The sequence below is a fragment of the Chanodichthys erythropterus genome, chromosome 7 (genome assembly GCF_024489055.1).
Source record: "Chanodichthys erythropterus isolate Z2021 chromosome 7, ASM2448905v1, whole genome shotgun sequence".
In the NCBI taxonomy this organism is placed as follows: Eukaryota; Metazoa; Chordata; class Actinopteri; order Cypriniformes; family Xenocyprididae; genus Chanodichthys; species Chanodichthys erythropterus.
The window spans coordinates 2908450-2931131 of NC_090227.1; the positions used below are offsets into that span (position 1 = coordinate 2908450).

The window sequence follows — 22682 nt, forward strand, 5'->3', positions numbered from 1 at the left end:
AGCTATTTTCCAAGGAAACATTTCTCATTTTCATTTAATTTTGTTGGCTTGACTTCTTTTTCTTCTGAGACTTCTTCTAAGGGTATGTTTTAAACAACAATGATGCACTAAAAATGGTAAAGTTTTTCATTTGCATTTTTCGCATACATAAAAAAAGATACAAAATGCTGTATTCTGCTGTCAGGCCAGTAGTTGGCGATGTGACTTTTTGTAAAGAAACACTACGTGCCTATAGACTGAACACGTAATACACATGATCATGATGCTACTGTTTTCACAAATTTGCGTTTTCGTACTTTGCACAGAGACAATAACAGTACCATTTTCATTAACGTCCACTTTGAAACCCGTTTTCAAAAGTTTGCATTTTCAGGCCCCCAAAATGCTGCTGTCATGTAAATGAATGACTAAAACGTGTAAAAAGTTTTGCAGTTTTAGTTGAAAATGGTGTTGTGTAAATGGCCCATAAATTTAGTCAGTAGCTCCTAGCACTTTTAGGCTACTACAATCACCAAGTTGATTGGATCAGAACAGACATTCAAAACTATGAAAAAACTCATCGACTTTCATTGAGGGGGTGAAAACTTTTGTACATTAACTCTAATAGAGTATTTAAGCTTCATCCACCAAACATCTATCTCTAGCAGAGCCTAGCAACCAGGGTTGCCAGATTTTCACAACAAAACCCACCCAATTGCTACTCAAAACTAGCCCAATAGCATTTCAATATGCTACCAATAACATGTTAAAACATGTTAGCAAAATACTTAATCAAGCTACCAATGTGTTTCTCATGTTTAAATCATAACATGCTAATTCATGCTATCAATAGCTGTGTCTCATTTTGAAGGCTGCGTCCTCCGGAGGTCGCATTTGAAGGTTGCATGCTTCATGGTGGTCTCATTTAAGAAATAACAATCAATTTTACTACGGTTATTTTTCTTAAATAAAACACACTTGATGATGGATGCAGCCTCTGAAATGAGATGCAGCTAATGTGTTAAAAATTGCTAGCAATGTGTTAAAACATACTAACAACTTGTTTATGCTAGTGATGTGCTAAAACATGCCAGCAACACTCTTAATTGAGCTAGCAATGTGCTGATTAATGTTAGCAAACATTAAATGCTAATTCATTCAAGCTAGCATTCTGTTAATTTACGTTAACATCATAGCATGCTAATTAATGCTATCAATGTGTTAAAACATACTAGCAACTTGTTAATTTATGTTAGTGATGTGCTTAACATGCTATAGCAGCATGCTAAATCAAGCTAACAATGTGTTTATTCATGTTAGTAACACAACATGCTAATTAATGCTAGCAATATGCTAAAACATGCCATCAATATGTTAAAACAATGCTAACAATTTGTTAATTCATACTAGTGGCATGCTAAAACATGCTAGCAACATGCTTAATCAAGCTAACAATGTGTTAATTCATGTTAGCAATGTCTAAAAACATGCTAGAAATTTGTTAAAAATATGCTTAATCAAGCTAACAACATGTTAATTCATGTTAGCAAAACATAACATGCTAAAAATGCTAGCAATGTGCTAAAGCATGCTACCAAAATGCAAAATAATGCTAGACGCATGCTAATACATGTTAATAACATGATAAAACTTGTTAGCAACATGATAAAATATGCTAGGAAGCTTATAACACTTTCAAACTTTCAGAAAGTTTGTCCTTATTAACTAGTTTAACTTTTCTAAAATAAAAATAAATATAAACAACAAAAAAGACCAAATCACACAACAAAACTACTAAAACTAAAGCTTAAACAAAAATGGAAATGGAAAATGACTAACAAATTCAAACTATTAATAACACTATAATAGAACCTCGATGATGCTAAAATAACTCTTGTATTCATGCACATAACAAACAGACAGATGTGATTATACACAAGTGTCACTTCTGAGTAAATATGCTGTTGTTTCAAACAAGGCCAGATCAGATCATAAAGAGGACAATCTCTGGACTGTATTCTGTCACACACAGGTGGAGTCTCTCTCCAATACACACATGAATATACAAACACACACGTGCACACAGGTCACGGCCACCCAGGCCTCATCATTTTTGTTCATCTGGTCAAAGCAACGCAGCTGTATTTAGGAACCAGGCACGATAAATAGCCTCTTTTCTCCTCTCCTTTATCCAAAACTCATCCTAACTCAGCAGCACATCATCGCTCCGGCCCAAAACTGGCTTCCTCCCACCAGCAGCATAAAGAGGGACCTTGGACAGAACGTCCAAACAAAACCGCTCCCTAAACCTCTCCCTGACTCTCCGGCAGTGCCGCTCTCCTCCTCTCCACGGCCCAGCAACCTGCTGGACAGACATGAGCAGAGGAAATCCACTCATTGTGACCCCCGGCCGTCTCTCTCTTCCTTTTCCTCTCTATATGGACATTTTCCTCCAGCCCGTTACCGAATCAGCGCAAGCTGCTGGACACCGTCGGGCACTAACGCAGTAACTGGGAAAAGTCATTCGCTCCACTTCCTCTTGAACCTTTGTTACGCCGTCAAGCCAGGAAGAGCTTGTGTGTTAAACAGAAAACATTGTAAAATGTGACAAAAGTATATATATATATATATATATATATATATATATATATATATATATATATATATATATATATATATATATATATATATATATATATATATATATACATATACATATATACATTTTAAACCAGAATGTGATTTAAATAAAATAAACAATATTTAAAAATAATAAATAAATAAATAAATAAATAAATAAATAAATAAATAAATAAATGAATGGAAGGGGGGGGGGGGGGGTGAATAATATTCAATATTTCCATAAAATTTGCATAAAAAAGACTTTCATGACAGGAAAAATATTTGTTAATTAAAAATATGTATTTTCTTCCTGCTACTACTACTACTACTAATACTACTAATAATAATGATAATTATTATTATTATTATTAATGAATCTTTACTTGACATTTTTAGTATTATTAAATCTAACAATTTGTTTAAAAATGGTACAAAAAAGGAAAAGACAGAAAGAAAGAAAGAAAGAAAGAAAGAAAGAAAGAAAGAAAGAAAGAAAGAAAGAAAGAAAGAAAGAAAGAAAGAAAGAAAGAAAGAAAGAAAGTAACCAACTCAAACAATAAACATTACATTTAGGAACCTGACATTATATATATATATATATATATATATATATTTTTTTTTTTTTTTTTTTTTTTTTTTAACTAGATAAAAAACATCTTGACCTCTTTTGGTAACTGACCCAAATATCATTTAAATGTATATTAATGTCATTTACGTGCTGAATGCGAATTTAGTCTGACATATTTTTAACCAAAATGTAATAAAAGGGAGTAAAAAGAAGAGTCAATATTCCCATTGTTCCCATCTGAAGTCGTTGTTCTCATATCAATCGCTGAACACTTGTTTGATGTGGTAAAGTCCTGAATGGTTTTGGAGAGGAGCGCATACAGTAATTGGAGAGGGTGGGACTCCAGCAAGTGCGCTTTATCCTTCCTCTCCAAAGAGGAGCCAGGTACACACTGAGCTGACAGCCCACCGCAGACAGCCTTCAGCGAATCAACCTCACAACGGTAAGACAAAAGTTTGTTTTCATTCCTCTACTGATGTTTTGTAGTAGAAAATGGTTCTATAGTACAGAATCTGAGCGCGTAAAACCATCAGACACTCGGAGCGCGTCGCTCTCAACTTGCTGTTTGGATCAGGATGAATCGCGCGTTATTCACAGAGCTCAAAACTGACACCCCGAGAGGAATTGCTCCGATAATCTGTCTTTTTATATGAGAAAAAGTTGATTTTTGAATGTTTTACAACTTTATTACTTCAAATATGACTTTTGAAATCCAGCTTTCTAATGTTTTTCTTTGTAAACTGTCTGAAGGACAAGGAGAGATGTTTTCGATTTTACATTCTGCATGCTAATTTTTTATCATAATTACATGAAGCTGATATACAAAAGAACAATTTACATAGTTTGTGCAACACATGCAGCATTTAAAATTACAGTTGAATTCTGTTCTTACATGCTGGCTATTTGGAATAGTGACATGTCCATTAAATGAGAGACTGTTGTGGTAACCTCTGGAAGATCAGTCAACTCAACCTTTGACTGAGAGTAACATCAGTTGCCACACTCTCTAAGCACTTCAAGATGTTCACTGTCTCTCTCTCTCTCTTACACACACACACACACACACACACACACACACTGCTGTTTTAGGTGAATCCTCAGTTGTTGGCCAGCTTGTCCATGTGCGCATCATGAACTCCTTCCAGAAACAGAATCCTCACAGCTGGGCTCCAGCTCTCTCTCTCTCTCTCTCTCTCTCTCTCTCTCTCTCTCTCTCTCTCTCATGCCCGCTCTAGTAAACAATGATAAAGGGGTAACAGTAAGAGGACACTGACAGAATGAGAGGGGAGGGTAGAAAAGGAGGGGTTAGAAGAGACACACACCAGGCACTGGACTGTCTCTGATGAGGTCAATATTTAGCATTGCTCTATATTGGATTTGTCACTAGATTAGCGACTTTTCACACCCCTTTTTCAGAAAAGCGACTTTTTGGACTGCTGATTAACATGTAGTCAGATCACTATATCATACTTGTTCCATTGTCTGACAAATGAGAACAGCTTTATTGGAAATTCGGCTATAGGCCTATATTATATTAAAATACAGTATGTGAGCACAGATTAGAGAGAAAACAAATTCAAAGTGCCAAGAGTTGGCACATTTCATCATCTAGCAACATTTAACAACTTTTTGAGCAAGCTTTAGAAACTTTCCATTGAAAATAGTTGGAAAAAACTAGTATATTATTATTTTTTAGTATTATACTGAAACCAATTCATCATTCCATATCTTGTTGTTTTGATATTATCAGCTGATAACCTGCTCAGCGATAAACAAGTTCTTTTCTGATTTCAAAATGTTGTATTTGAGTATATATTTAATATATATACTATATAATTAATAATAATTTATAATCAATATCAAAATAAGCCATATTGACTGTTTATTTTTGTATATTTTAAATTATTTTAAAAAATATTAATGTGTGTATATATATATATATATATATATATATATATATATATATATATATATATATATATATATATATATATATATATATATATATATATATATATATATATATATGTATATATATAATTGCTATTAAAAAAAACATTGGATTTTTTAATTTTTATATTGTAATAATTTCACAGTTTTTTTTTATTTTATTTTTTATCTGTAATCATTAAGTATAGACATTCAACATTACAGTATAACTAAAAGCTCAATTTCAACATTTATTAAGTTTAAAAAATAATTTAAGCACCTATTAAAAAGTAAACATGCAGAATGGTTATGGATGTAACATTTATAGCCTAATGGAAGGATATGCAATGTCCCAATTTAGATATCTAAGCAAAGGTTTGTTGGTATCAGCCACAAACCACACATGTCAGCTGACCACTATTTATAATAATTTATTCTTATTTAAAATGGACACAGTCACTAAACAAAGTATTTGATCAGATCACAGTATGACGACTCTGCTTTGATCTGATCACCACCCAGTCCGGTCGATTAAGCAACATAAAATTGCAATAGATTAACGCTCTATTGCTTCACCATCAGTTCCCACCCTTCTGCTGCGTTTGTGTCACTTCATGTTATTCCTGTGTTTGAGTGGCAGGTTATTACTAATCCAGATTAACCATACGCCTGGTGGAGGCTTGTCTGTTGGATAAACAGTGTCTGATGGATTGAGGTCCGTGCCCTCGCCGCTCTCACCTCTCGTGTGGTCATGTGTGTGTCTTGTCCGCAGGCCTCCACCGCTGCAGCTCCATCTTGTAGAATGAGTTACTACTTGGATCCAGTTTCCTCCTGTCAGACTCTTCAACCGCCTGACTGTCTGGGTGTAATGGTAAGACCCCTCAACCCTTGCACTATAAATCACCCCTGTTTGGCCTGAGCTGCCCACCACACTAGCATGTGTAAGAAGCAAGTGAACACACACCCCTGTTTGAAGGATTGGTTGACTCTGTGTTACAGCAAACACAAACCCACAATCTGTTTGCAAGGCAGTAATTTGGGGTAAAACATTACAAGTAACTTGAGTTATGTAATCAGATTACTTTTTTTCAAGTATCTAGTAAAGTAACACATTACTTTTACATTTACAACAAAATATCTGAGTCACTTTTTCAAATAAGTAATGCAAGTTACTTTCTTAACCAATGTACTGACTGACAGCTCTTCTGTCGCTATGAGAGAAACTGAGAGTAAGTGCAGAGAAGTTGTGTGTAAATATTAAACGGTTATTGTCATTCTAGACTAAATGTGTAATCTCACTTGCATTAAAATAGAATCAGTCCACCTCAAAATGAATAAAAACTTGTGCAAACCTGCACAAATTAAATATATTAAATTAAACACTTTATTGATTAAATCTCATTTTATTAATAAGCTTATTCATTTCACTTTTGGTGTGAAAGGGCCTTTGCATTTGCCAAAAATAGAACCAGCCCAGGTGAGAAAAAGTAATGCATAAGTAATGTAATGTATTACTTTCCATAAAAAAAAATAATGCAATTAGTTACTTTTTTTTATGGAGTAATGCAATATTGTAATGCATTACTTTTAAAAGTAACTTTTTTTGGTTACATTTTAGTATATACTTTAATATTTTTATGATTTGTTAACATCACAGTTTTTCTTTTGTCAAATCAACTTAGATAATTAATGTAGTTCAGATAACATAATATTTTGAGTTTCACCGTCATTGTAACTCAAATGTTTAATTCAATTCAAATTTTAAAGCAACCAGACAACTTTTTTTTTTTTTTTTTTAGTTTAGTTTTAAGTTAAACCAACTATTCTTTTTTTCACAGTGTAACACTTTTTGGTAACACTTTATTTTACAGTGTCATTGTCACATATGTTACATGTAGTTACTATAGTAATAACTATAAATTATGCATAATTACATGCAACTAACCCTAAACCAAACCAAACCTCAATCCTAACCCTATAGTAAGTACATGTAGTTACTTAATATTACTCAGTACTTAAATGCATAATTACAGTGTAACAAAGAGACCTTAAAATAAAGTGTAACCCATTTTTTTTACAGTGTCCTTATTACACATGATGCATGTAGTTACTGAAAACTATAAATTATGCATAATTATGTGCAACTTACCCGAAACCAAAGCCTTATTCTAACCCTAACCTTATAGTATGTACACAGTTATTACTCAGTACTTAAATATATAATTACACTGTAACACAAACTCTTTATTTTATGGTAATGTTGCACTTACTCAAATAAGTACTGAGTAATATTAAATAACTACATGTACTTACTATAGAGTTATGGTTAGGATTAGGCTTAGGTTAGGGTTAGTTACTTGTAATTATGCATAATTTATTGTTATTACATAATAAGTACATGTATTAATTACATCACCTTAAAATAAAGTGTAACCCATTTTTTTTTACAGTGTCCTTATTACACATGATGCATGTAGTTACTGAAAACTATAAATTATGCATAATTATGTGCAACTTACCCGAAACCAAAGCCTTATTCTAACCCTAACCTTATAGTATGTACACAGTTATTACTCAGTACTTAAATATATAATTACACTGTAACACAAACTCTTTATTTTATGGTAATGTTGCACTTACTCAAATAAGTACTGAGTAATATTAAATAACTACATGTACTTACTATAGAGTTATGGTTAGGATTAGGCTTAGGTTAGGGTTAGTTACTTGTAATTATGCATAATTTATTGTTATTACATAATAAGTACATGTATTAATTACATCACCTTAAAATAAAGTGTAAACCATTTATTTTGTAGTAATCAAAATTATGCCACAAATGCTGTTGATTGAGCTTAACTAACAGTTTTCAATTAAATCAAAACGCTCATTTAAAACATATTTGTTTCATGCATTTTTCTACTTTTGTTTATGTCGCAATATTCTGTCACCTCACGTTTCTTGTATCTATGGGTTTCATATGCACTTGCTATTGCCTGAGCAGATGCAAAAGCAGCAGAAAGGTGAATATCAATGGTATTAAATGGATGTGAACCCAGGGGTGACACCAAATCCGCCCCTGAACACAGAACATTGTTTTGGACGCAGAACGCTGTGTGTGACTCGAGAGCTAAAGGCTTTTCTCGATGAGGAAATTTAAATGAATGCACAATACACAAGGTGCAAGAAGAATTAGTATGGGAATGCTTTGAGGGAAAAACATTTACCTCCTTTTAACCCCCATCCACCCCGTCTAGGGGTTAGTGGGGTCAAGGTAGTTTGTTGGGCTTGTAAAAAGGGAACATTTTAACAGTCCTGGCGAGGAGTCGGTCGGGCCATATTGGGATTCCGTGCAGGTGATGCAGAATCAAAGGTGTCTAATAAAGATTCAGGAAGGACATTCAGCCATCAGTATGCACAGACAGGGCTGTTAGTCTTTGAGCCGGAAAGGGTCGCATGCTAATCCACACCCGACTCAGCGTTCAGCTAATCTGCTCAGGTGGCCTTGTGGCTTTTGAAATTGAGACGCTTGTCTCTCTCTATGGTCAAAGGCTGTGAGGAGGGGGCTTCCCTCCCGGTTCATTAATTTACATGCGCTGAGGAAGAAAAGACATTCTCTGATCTCATCTCCAGCCCTCTCTTGCTCATGAAGCTGAGGAAGACAGGCAGATATTGTTTGTCATTAGCACTACAGACTAAAAGAACAAGATTGTCTGGTGTTATTGTTTCTGTTTAAGTATCTGTTGACACGATACACTTAATTTTTCTTGAGGGTTGTACAAGAGCATTCTATAAAAATCCACTTCATCACGAAATCCACTCTTCACAGTCACATTCAGGTTCTTTGGGTTGCAAAGCACATTGTAAAAAAAAAAAAAAGATGCAGATTGTGAACTGCATCCACAAAGAGTGCAATAAATCAATAAATCAATAAATATTAGGGGTGTAATGGTACACAAACATGACGGTTCGGTGCGTATCTCTGAATTGAAGCCACAGTTTGGTTCCGGTTCGGTCCAGCAGGGGGTAAAAACTAAACATGAAATTGCTATATTGCTAAGAACATTATAATAATATTAAAGGTTATAATAGTGTTGCTTTCGTCAACGAAAATTATGACTAAATATCATCGTCAACGAACCTTTATCACATGACGAAAACGAGACGAGACGCACCGTAAATGCTGGTCATGTGACGATGATGAAAATTAAATGTATAATGCAATATTGTTGACGAATAAAAACGAAACTAAATGTGGTTTACAAAATAAAACTATGCTAAAATGTCTCTTCATTTTCATTAACCAAAACGAGACGAGATGAAATGTTATAATGTTATTTTGTCTCGTTTAGTCGAGTTATTATTATTATTTTGCAGTATTTCTGTTTCCTGTGTCTCACTTCAGGGGCTGCATTGCGCAGATGCAGGCAACGTCACTTCCACTGACATAGAGAAAGGGACCAATATGTAGGTAAATGTGTAGATTTGTGTATGTGGACACAGAATGACTTGCCTGAGGTAAATCTAATGCTACACAAGATATTATTCTCAGGTATTATTAAAATATAAGTACAATGTGAAAAAAAATGTATGTACACAATAAGTGCATTGCATCAAATGATTAATTTAAATGTTAGTACATGTTAGTTAAAGACATCTAATATAAAGTGGGAACAATGCTATTAAAAAAATAAATAATCAGAACTGAATGAATTTCACTGAAAGTCATTCTTTCACTGAAACGGATGGAACACCGTGTACTTAAAGGAACACTCCACTTTTTTTGAAAATAGGCTCATTTTCCAACTCCCCTAGAGTTAAACAGTTGAGTTTTACCGTTTTCGAATCCATTCAGCTGATCTCCGGTTCTGGCGGTACCACTTTTAGCATAGCTTAGCATAGTTCATTGAATCTGATTAGACCGTTAGCATCGCGCTTAAAAATGACCAAAGAGTTTTGATATTTTTCCTATTTAAAACTTGACTCTTCTGTAGTTAAATCGTGTACTAAGACCGGCGGAAAATAAAAAGTTGTGATTTTCTAGGCTGATATGGCTAGGAACTATACTCTCATTCAGGCGTAATAATCAAGGAACTTTGCTGCCGTATCATGGCTGCAGCAGTGCAATGATATTATGTAGCGCCCGTGAGCCCCTGCTTGCACAGGGAACGTGCCTTGCAACCATGGAGACGTTTGTGAGAGACGCTGCGTAATATCATTGCTCCTGCTGCAGCCATGATACGGCAGCAAAGTTCCTTGATTATTACGCCTGAATGAGAGTATAGTTCCTAGCCATATCAGCCTAGAAAATCACAACTTTTCATTTTCTGTCGGTCTTAGTACACGACTTAACTACAGAAGAGTCAAGTTTTAAATAGGAAAAATATCAAAACTCTTTGGTCATTTTAAAGCGCGATGCTAACGGTCTAATCAGATTCAATGAACTATGCTAAGCTATGCTAAAAGTGGTACCGCCAGAACCGGAGATCAGCTGAATGGATTCGAAAATGGTAAAACTCAACTGTTTAACTCTAGGGGAGTTGGAAAATGAGCCTATTTTCAAAAAAGTGGAGTGTTCCTTTAAATACTCCATCAATGCTGCAACACAACACTGCGCAGTCCGATTCCCGAAAAAGGATCCGGTTCTTTTAAGTGATTCAAAAAGCACAAAGTAAAGCACGACCAGGTAAATCAGACAACCCGTGCAGTCCGATTTTCGAATCAATGAATCTTATGAGCCGGTTCTTCTTCTTAGTGAGTCAAAAAACACATACAACACATTTTCGTCACTCCATGTTTTCACTGTTATATGATAGGGGGCGCTATTATGCTAATTCTGAAAGAGTACAGAATTTCCAGATCAAAACACAGGCGAAGAAGAAGCAGAAAAAAATCGTTGAAGCATTGCTTATTCTAAAATAACATGATCATCAAACATATATGTTTTGATCATCGTTCTGAATCTGATCCGGATGTAAACTTGAAATGCAAATATATATATATACATATATAAAGACATTATTATAGCACAATTATTAGATTGCATTGATGCTGCCTCTAAAAAAGCTGTGAAACAGTTTGATTACCGAACTATTTATGCCTTAGAAAGTTGTAAATCAACAGTTAATGGAACTGTTAGAGAATCTGAATTATTATGAGGAATCAGAACCATCAAATTCTTTCAGATTCCCATCCCTAGTTTCCTCTTTGCACAACCTGATGTTGTACTACAAATATTCTGCATTATCGTGGCTCCCTGATTTAGCTATGTCAATGGGGGCAGGGGTGGCATTGCCCTTTGTATTGGAAGGGACCCTCCTGTTCCCCATAAATCCCACTGCCGTCCTCCCTACTTCCTCCGTCTCTCCCTCAAACATCATCTATATCTCTCTCTCTCGACTTCTCGTCTCCACTCCCCATGACTCCAGCAATGGACAGTTTAACCATGATCCCCTCCAGCCCCCTACCAATTCTCCAACGACCACAGCTCTATAAAGCTGCTGCCAGCTCTTGGCTGATAACCACAGTCTTGCCTCAACAGCAGGCTTTATCAGATGGGCAGTCAGTCAGGCTGCGGACGCTAAGATCAGCACTGGAGACGGGCAGTAGCTCAGAGACCTGCGGCTTCTGTCACCACAGACACTCCAGCTGACAAGCTATCGTTGTCACTTGAAGAGGAATATAGTGGACATACTTTCTCTTTCTTTTTGTCTTTATCTTTTTCAACATGCAGGGGTACTCTTATGCATCTGTTACATTTGTAAATTTAAAAATAGTTTGCGTGAAAATGAAAATTATGTGGACTTATATAAATAAACGTGGACTGGGACTGTCAAGCTCTAAAATGACCAGAAGAACAGCGTTGAAGGGATAGTTCACCCCAAAATTATAATTCTGTCATCATTTACTCACCCTCAAGTTGTTCCAAACCTGTATGAATTTCTTTCTTCTGCGGGACACAAAATAAAGTATTTTGAAGAATTTGAGTAACCAAACAGTTGACTGACTTCCCTTATTGACTTCCATCTTAAGGAAAAAATAATATCACAAAAGTGGTGCAAAAATCCTTTCACAAAATTAAAATCTTTGTGGTTATTCATGGAAAATCTTGACATAATGAAAAGTAGTTGAACAAATCATTATTTTCTTTGGTTTATCCCTCCCTCCATCCATCCCTCCATCCATCCATCCATCCATCCATCCATCCATCCATCCCTCCATCCATCAATCCATCCCTCCCTCCATCCATCCATCCATCAATCCATCCCTCCCTCCATCCATCCATCAATCCATCCATCCATCCCTCCCTCCCTCCATCCATCCATCCATCAATCCATCCATCCATCCCTCCATCCATCCCTCCATCCATCAATCTATCCCTCCCTCCATCCATCCATCCATCAATCCATCCCTCCCTCCATCCATCCATCAATCCATCCATCCATCCCTCCCTCCCTCCCTCCCTCCCTCCCTCCCTCCATCCATCCATCCATCAATCCATCCATCCATCCATCCATCCCTCCATCCATCAATCCATCCCTCCCTCCCTCCCTCCATCCATCCCTCCCTCCCTCCCTCCCTTCATCCATCCATCCATCCATCCATCCATCCATCCCTCCCTCCATCCATCCATCCATCCATCCCTCCCTCCCTCCATCCATCCATCCATCCATCCATCCATCCATCCATCCATCCATCCATCCATCCCTCCCTCCATCCATCCATCCCTCCATCCATCCATCCATCCCTCCATCCCTCCCTCCCTCCCTCCCTCCATCCATCCATCCATCCATCCATCCATCCATCCCTCCATCCATCAATCCATCCATCCATCCATCCATCCAACCCTCCCTTCCTCCATCCATCCATCCATCCATCCCTCCATCAATCCATCCATCCCTCCATCCATCCATCCATCCCTCCCTCCCTCCATCCATCCATCCATCCATCCATCCATCCATCCACCCATCCCTCCATCCCTCCATCCATCCATCCATCCCTTCCTCCATCCATCCATCCACCCATCCATCCATCCATCCCTCCCTCCCTCCATCCATCCATCCATCCATCCATCCATCCATCCATCCCTTCCTTCCTTCCTCCCTCCCTCCATCCATCCATCCATCCCTCCATCCATCCATCCATCCATCCCTCCATCCAGCCATCCATCCCTCGCTCCCTCCATCCATCCATCTCTCCCTCCCTCCCTCCATCCATCCATCCATCCATCCATCTCCCTCCCTCCCTCCCTCCCTCCCTCCCTCCCTCCATCCATCCCTCCATCCATCCCTCGCTCCCTCCATCCATCCCTCCCTCCATCCCTCCCTCCATCCATCCCTCCCTCCCTCCCTCCCTCCCTCCATCCATCCCTCCATCCCTCCATCCATCCATCCATCCCTCCCTCCCTCCCTCCCTCCCTCCCTCCCTCCCTCCATCCATCCATCCATCCATCCATCCATCCATCCATCCACCCACCCATCCGGTTTTCAAAACTGGTTCAAATGATTTGAAAGATTTGAAATGATTTGAAACAATTTTCACTCAGAAATTGCTAGTACATTTCACAATTATACTGAATTAATTCAATTAATATTGAATTGAATGAATTATGCTGCTGAATAAAAAAAAAGTAATTCTGACTTTTTTTCAGAATTGCATGATATAGAGTTAGAATTCTGAGAAAAAAAATCTTCATTTAATCAGAATTGGACTTTGTATCTCTCAACTCTGACTTTATTTATCACAATTTTGAGTTTATATCTTGCAATTCTGAGAATTTTTATGTTTCATTTAGTGGCAGAAACAAGTTTCCATAGTTATGAAATAAATTATGTTAGTCAAATATGAGCTTTAAAAATGACTGGACTCACGTTGTCCCTTTCATTTTACAGTTACGTACAGATGATCTAAATGAACTACAGGACACACGTCAAATTATTATTTGCACCGCAACCATGCAGTCATGCTGAACACTTTGGTCTTGATAAATCATATCAAAGAGAGCTTGCAGCTTCTTGGGAATGGAAACCTCTCTTTTCTACAGACAGATAACACTTCAGACAGATAAATCTAGAGCAGACGTATGCTCTTGCCCTGCATTAATGCTGATTTATTCACCACAAAGATGCTTTAGATATGCTGATACCATTTAACCTGTTTCTGTACCCAGCAGTTCACAACATGAATCAAAACCCCACTGAAAAAGGGACATCATTTTTGAGTCATGCGTGTGGCTGTAGATTGCATACCAGGTTTCTAAAGCAGAGCCAACAAGAATGCACAATAGTCTGAGGGTCCGTTATGCTTTGGTCGCAAAAATCGCATTGTTTCATCAATCTTAAACATTCTTTTCAAGAAGTTAACCGAGACTGTCAACAACCCAAGGACAATGACTGTTTACTGTACACTCACAATCTTCCACACAATTACATGTGATGGCATGTGCTTCTGGCCAAAGGAAGTTGATTTGCCTATTTCAATGGACCTTTATGTGTTAACAAATTGTTTTGTATGAGGTATTTTCCCTTCGAATGGGCCTCAGTGGCTGTGCTTAGAAAACATCCCGCGGACGCAGTCTGTTTGTAGTCAGCTGGCCTCTTAGATGCAGATTGCAGAGGTTGATTTTGGAGATTTCTGAGTGGTTGATACAATTAGAGCATGAATCAACAATTTGCTTTTGCATGTTTAATGGCTTTTTTATCTGTATATTAAAGGCCAGAGTTGATCCTTGATCTGCTTTCTTTCGGTAAAACAGAAAACATCGACTGATATTTTAATTTAGACTCATAAATAATCAGCCATTTGTTTTGTTTTGAGTATATTTTGTTATTAAAGGGGTCGCATCACGAGAAATCAAACTTTTCTCTGAGATAAAAGAGCTACGAAAACATCTACGATGATAGAAACATGGTTGATTTGTTTTTAGGAAAACATTTTAGCACAGATTGTTACATCACAATTTGCACTTTAGAGTGTTATTGAAAAATAGGGCATTTGAACACTATATTAGATCTGACAGAAAACCCTACAGCCTACATTTACATATGTAAATGTTTCTTAGAAAATAAAAACTTTACTAACATTATAAGAGGACTTAAGAAAAATCCAAAACTAAAACAAAAAAATGTCCTATGACCCCAATAAGGAACGGGTTGACTCAGCAAAGTTCTCTACTAGTGTGTCTCTTTCTTTTCGTCTCTTTTTTGACTGTCTGACTTCCCCTTCGCCTGGCCTGACGTCAGAGTCCCACCGAGATCAAAAGAACGAAAATGCTTCTCAAGCACTTTGCTTCAACAGAAACCCAATCTGCCTCAGGCCACACAGGGAATTTCATATGTAAAAATCTTTGCCGATCACCGGTGGTAAGCGGTCATGAATTAAACCTCTTGAAAGACAAGAGAGCTTTGACACAATAAAAGTAGTTAAATATATATTTCCATCACTATTCTGTGCTTTAAGTGCTGCAAAACTGCAAAAATTAACCTACCATCTGTGTGACTTTCCCAATAAAAATCAGCATCACAGCTTTGTTGTGTGCCCAGAGTTAGTCAGAGAGTTTGCTGTAGTTTGTGCTTCTGTTTTTGTTTCTGTAGAGGGCAAGTGGCGGGATGGCCGTTACTATGGTAACACATATGCAGCCTCCTGCAGTGTGCCACCCACAAAACCCAGCTCCACCCAGACCCCTGTACACCCACCACATCACCCTGCAGGAGGTGCCCAACGGACCTGAATACAGCCCTAACGGTAAGAGATCAGGAGCTGTGTGTGTTGAGATGAGTGTTTGGAGGATATAAAGGGGATCAAGGGATATATATATATATATATATATATATATATATATATATATATATATATATATATATATATATATATATATATATATATATATATATATATATATATATAAACAATTATAGAAAATGTATATATTTATAGCTTATTTTAACTATATATAATTTATTATTTACTATATAATAATAATAATAATATATTTTTAAAACAATTATATAAATTGTAATAAATTATATATATATATATATATATATATATATATATATATATATATATATATATATATATATATATATATATATATATATATATAATTTACTATATATAATATTTAAATGAATATAACTATTTATTTATTTACTATATAATGATAATTAATTATTAAAACAATTATATATAATATATATAGTAATTACTAATATGTACTATGTACTAATATTAAATATTACTATAAAATACTACAATACTATAAAATATTAATACTCAATTATTATTATATAGTAAACAATAAACAATAAACAATAAACAATATATATATATATATATATATATATATATATATATATATATATATATATATATATATATATATATATATATATATATATATATATATATATATATATATATATATATATATATATATATATATATATAATTGTTTACTATATACCAATAATAATTGATTATTAACATTTATATTACTAATATTGAAATAATTAATAATATAAAATATTTCATTTATTGTTATTATTATTATTATTATTGGATTATGCACATCTGTTATGTACATTGTATGTATGTATATATATAATGTATTTAATGTAATGTGTGTGTGTATAATGTATTATATATAATAGTAAATAATTATTTAATTATTTAAACAATTATATAAAATGTGTATATTTATAACTTTATATATATATATATATATATATATATATATATATATATATATATATATATATATATATATATATATATATATATATATATATATATATATATATATATATATATATATATATATAATTGTTTATTTACTATATAATGATAATTTATTATTAAAACAATGATATATATATATATATATATATATATATATATATATATATATATATATATATATATATATATATATATATATATATATATATATATATATATATATATATATATATATATATATATATATATATATATATATATATATATATATATATATATATATATATATATATATATATATATATATATATATATATATATATATATATATATATATATATATATATATATATATATATATATATATATATATATATATATATATATATATATATATATATATATATATATATATATATATATATATATATATATATATATATATATATATATATATATACATTTCACATTACTAATAATTAATAACTAATAATACAAAATATTTCATTTTTTATTAATATTATTATTATTATTATTACTGGAATATTTTATCATCTTCTGTTATGCACATTTTATCAATTCACATAATTTCTGAATTTGAAAAGAGGCCTTGTTATATACTTGCTCCACTTTTAAAATAACTTTCCTTTTCTGCTGACATCAAAAATCCCTCTTTTTTGGTCAAGTCAATTCCTGATCGAATAAATCATTCCATCCAACACTTTTTCTCATTGAAAATTCTGTTTCACTCTAAAAATATCATATTTGTGAAGTACATTGTGTTGCAAGTAGTTTCCCATTGATTCTGAAGTGCAGGAATACTGCGTGTCTCAGAATGAGGTCAATGCACTCTTGACAAAATGTAAAGTTGAGGGCTGTTTGGCGTAACACGGATCTTTGTATGTGCAACTATGCAACGTGCATGTGCGCGCGAACACACACTTCAGATTTTGAGGAGGAGGAAACCGTGAGGCATCTGGTAAAAGCATCTCTTTGGGGGTCAATGTCCCTGTCATCCCCTAGAGAACAATGTTTTCTCTGCCACACTCAGTGTATGTGTGAGTATGTGTGTGTTTTATTTGTGTGTGTGTGACGTTAGATGGGGGAGGTGACTGCATGCTCTGGATTTTTTTGTCCAGGACATTTTTTTTTAATGTTTATTCAAAATGAGTACATTCCTCCCAGTGTTTGACATCAGCCTCCCTGCTTTTCAAAATGCTGGAAAAAGTGGCGCCATGCGCCATCTGTATGTATAAATGTGTGTGTGTGTGTTGGGGTGGATACAGCAGTGGCACCAACTATCAGTTGACACCTTTCCAAACGGGACACAAGGCCACAAGGGTACAAGGGCGCAAGGGCTCAGCAGCGGCCGTCCTTTTCCCAAGCCTCAGGGCCCCTTGGGGAGTACGAGGAGGATCGGACCGGGTCGGGTTTGATGGGATTTGCTGATGTTTGTTGCTGGAGACACTCACTAAAAGCCTCCAGCTTCGCCTGAGTATGTTGCACCATCATAAACAATGTCAACTGGAAAGAAACGACCTCTTGAACTTTTCCTCGGAGGTGATGCATGTGAGGGCCGAGCGCTGTGAACGTTCTGATGTTTGGTGTTTTATTTAATCCGATGGGCTGTGTGTTTAGAGAGTTTTTTAGGAGGCTGAAACATGCCAGCAGAATCCAGAGATGTTGTTTCTCGGTTGTTTCTTTAGTCATGGGTGAGGCACAGTTTAGTCAAGTCTAAACCAGCGAACGAGCTCGCCTGTGTGAGACGGTAACCTCAAAACACACTCTTGAACTGTCATCCAAGCCACCACATACAAAAACCGTTGGACTGCTACAGCTGTTAGTCAGACTGAAACGGGCCACCCTCCTGTCACCCTGAAGCTCTTGTCTGGAGCAGTTACTCTGACTTTTTACCTTATACTTTGATCTAAAGTCATCAGACCTATGCATTAGAACAGTTACAATAATGCAAACTTGAAAAAAAGAAAAAGAAATTGTGACCATTAAATATATATATTTAAATGCATGACATAAAAAATGTATAATAATCAGAAATAACATTAAAGTATGCTTTAGTTCACCATGAATGATTGTCAGTACACTTGGCAGTATATTTTAACCATATTTCAAAGACAATAATTACATTACAAAGATGTACTGAAGTCCTGCTTAAAGAGATAGTTCACCCAAGAATGAAAATTACCCCATTATTTACTCACCCTCAAGCCATCCTAGGTGTAAATCTTCTTTCAGATGAACACAATCAGAGATATATTTAAAAATATCCTTGCTCTTCCAAGCTTTATAATGGTAGTGAATGGGGGTCGAGATTTTGAAGCCCAAAGAAGTGCATTCATACATCATAAAAATACTCCAGGGGGTTAATAAAGGCCTTCTGAAGCAAAGCGATGGGTTTTTGTAAGAAAAATGTACATATTCAGAACTTCATGAACTATAATAAGTGACTTACAGCAGCCGTACGCGTGTTCTCGAGAGAGAGTGCCGTTCCAGCATGTGATGTAGGACGTCGGCGTTGCGTAAGCTCCAGTGAGAAGTGATGAACGTGGAAGCACAGAGGAGAGAGCAAAATAAAATGCAGGTCCCGAATTAGAAGTTCAAAACTAGAATTTTTTTTTTTTTTTTTGTTTTTTAAAGAAAAAAGTATTTCGATATAAAACAAGAGGACATTGAGTTTTTTGTCCAGCCCTATTTATTTGATAAATCTGCATCTTCCATTGATGATGGCACACGTAATCTTACTACTTTATGGATAGACGCACAAATGCACCATTTTAAGACAGTTACAAATCTACACTCTAAACAATGCTGGGTTAAAAACAACCCAAGTTGGGTTGAAAATGCTCTATGCTGTGGTCATACATGGTTATAACTAATTCGGTGCATGACGTTATGATGTTAAGCGTTACCTCAAAGCTGACAGACTGTGTTTTTTTTTTTCGTTAGGGATTATGTCGGTTTTTCCATCATTTTCACGGCAGCAAATATCTTTCGGAAAGATGTGACCAAATGTTGTTCCTGATGTAATTTCCAAAGAGAACGCTGGGTTAAAAACAACCCAAGTTGGGTTGAAAATGGACAAACCCAGCGATTGGGTTGTTTTAACCCAGTGGTTGGGTTAAATGTTTGCCCAACCTGCTGGGTAGTTTTATTTAAACCAACTATTGTTTAAAAATTGCTATATGGCTAGCTTAAAATGAACCCAAAATAGTTGGGAAATTAAAAACCAGATGCAATTAGAGGCAACAATAATAGACAAAAGGTGAATGTTTATTAATAAGCTTTAATATTTTATTAATATAAATTTAATAGTTTAATAGTTTATTAATATAAATTCATTAATAAGCAATTTAATAAATGTTTATTGTTTAATAATTATTCATTGAACATTAATAAATGTTCATTTCCAACATACTTTGGGTTAATTTTAATTAAACAATACAGTAATTTTTAAACAATAGTTGAGTTAAATAAAACTACCCAGCAGGTTGGGTCAAACATTTAACCCTACCGCTGGGTTAAAACAACCCAATTGCTGGGTTTGTCCATTTTCAACCCAACTTGGGTTGTTTTTAACCCAGCATTTTTTAGGATGTACAGCATCTAAAACAACTCACAACATGTGGTTCTCGCGGAGCCATGAGGGTTACTTTTATGATGAATGGATGCACTTTTTTGGGCTTCAAAATACTGGGCCCCATTCACTTCCATTATAAAGTGTGGACGAGCCAGAATATTTATAAATATACCTCCGATTGTGTTCGTCTGAAAGAAGATAGTCATATACACCTATGGATTGAGGGTGAGCAAATTTTTAATTATTAATTTTCATTTTTGGGTGAACTATCCCTTTAAGTGGGTCAAAAAAACACTATTGATTGCATTTAAAATAAAGTTGAGCTATAATACATTTTCATTCAGTTGTGTCTTTTTGTTCAGTTCACACTTAAAGGATTAGTTCACCCTAAAATGAACATTCTCATTTACTCACCCTCATGTCGTTCCAAACCCGTAAGATTTTGGTTCATCTTCGAAACACAAATTAAGATATTTTTTTAATGAAATCTGAGATATCTCTGTCCTTGCATTGAAAGTCTATTCCCCCAAAACTCTAATGGTTCAAAACGTCAGAAATCCACATGAATCAATCCAAGTCTTCTGAAGAGACACGATTATGTGTTTGTAAATGATGACAGGATTTTCATTGTTAGGGGCGGACTATCCTTTTTTGTCATTTTTAATACACTTTTTATTGGCCCAGCCCCTGCATTGCCACACTAAACCGGATTTGAGAACTAAATTAAATTCAAGCAGCATCTGTGATTTGGCTTCCCATCGCTTTTCACCCATCATTTGCTGGAAGTTTAGCATTTCGCAACTTTTTGATGCTTTCACGGCTCTCCTCTCCCACATAGGCCTTCTGATTAGCTCACATAGAGAATGAATGGCTCCACTTACTCTATGCTGTGGTCATACATGGTTATAACTAATTCGGTGCATGACGTTATGATGTTAAGCGTTACCTCAAAGCTGACAGACTGTGTTTTTTTTTTTTTTTGTTAGGAATTATGTCGGTTTTTCCGTCATTTTCACGGCAGCAAATATCTTTCGGAAAGATGTGACCAAATGTTGTTCCTGATGTAATTTCCAAAGAGAACGCTGACTAAAATTCTTTTGACTACACGATTTGGCTTTCCAGACGTCATTTTTTCCTCTGTCCTTTTTTTGTACGTTGCAATCACGTGCAAAACCTTAGCTCTGACTTATGATGTTTAATGAATCAGTGCCATATTGTTGCATATGAAGGTGGAATTTATTGCAAGATTATTGAAACAGCAGGCCGGCCTTTGGTTTCCAGGTGTGCCGTGAAACGTGCCGCGCGACACACCATAACACTCATAGACACGCGCAGACGCCCACATGTTTTCAGACAGCTTCAGCGTAGCCGTACTTGTCCTGCATCTGTAGGCTGTAGACGCAGGTGCTGGCAGTTAAACCAGAGACAAGCTGTAAACGACTTTTGTGTTCTGCACATATGGGACCTGTATGTGGAGTGAGAAAGCTTGTGTCAGTTTTCTGTTGCACCTCAAGTCCATCAATAAGTCATTATTTGTCTGTACTATGTAGTGCATTAGTAGACTACACTCTTCTGTTTAGTGTGCAAGCAACCATGTAACAAATGAAGTGGACTCTTGCTCTAGATGTGATTGCATGTTACAGTGTTTCCAAAGATAAGCCATGCAACCATTATGCCATCATTTTTGTAACACTTTATTCTGATAGTCCACTTTAGACATTCTATAAGTCATTTTGCCACTACATGTCAACTAGCAGTCATACAGCAGTACTTATAAATATTACATTAAAATGTAAAAATGCAGACAGTTTTCTATGATGGGTCGGTTTAGGGGTAGGGTTGGGGCGTAGAATATACAGTTTTTACAGAATAAAAATCAATATGTCTATGGAAAGTCCCCATAAAACATGAAAACCCAACATGTGTTTGTGTATGTGTGTGTGTGTGCTCTTTAAACACACACACATTTGGCCACACTGACAGCTGTGTTATACAGCTCTGGCACCTCTGGCTTACATTGTACGTGATTTGACAACTGGACATTTGAATTTAGGAGAAACTGCAGAACTGATATTGAGAAGTGTGTGTGTCTACACACATTCATGATGTGTGGAAGCACCTTCCAGTGTGTGTGTGTGTGTGTGTGTGTGTGCTGCTAAGCCTGTATCTCTGTATATAGATGTGTGTGTTTGGAGGAGAGTGCTGTCTCTGATGAGGGGCACGTCCTCGTGGGCCAAGGCCCATTTTTTC

General features: G+C 35.5%; 1 protein-coding gene across 6 annotated transcripts in view; it reads left to right on the forward strand.

Annotated features, from left to right (window-relative positions):
* The first annotated feature begins 3503 nt into the window (after positions 1-3503).
* The window catches only part of ets1 (v-ets avian erythroblastosis virus E26 oncogene homolog 1), a 54844-nt gene continuing 35665 nt past the window's right edge, over positions 3504-22682 (forward strand). For all 6 annotated transcript variants that reach the window (XM_067389620.1, XM_067389626.1, XM_067389621.1 and 3 more), the window contains exons 1-3: positions 3504-3611; positions 5871-5969; positions 15691-15841. In XM_067389620.1, coding sequence (XP_067245721.1) covers positions 5901-5969; positions 15691-15841 — 220 coding nt within the window. In that variant the 5' untranslated portion in view covers positions 3504-3611; positions 5871-5900. The remainder of the gene's footprint in view (positions 3612-5870; positions 5970-15690; positions 15842-22682) is intronic.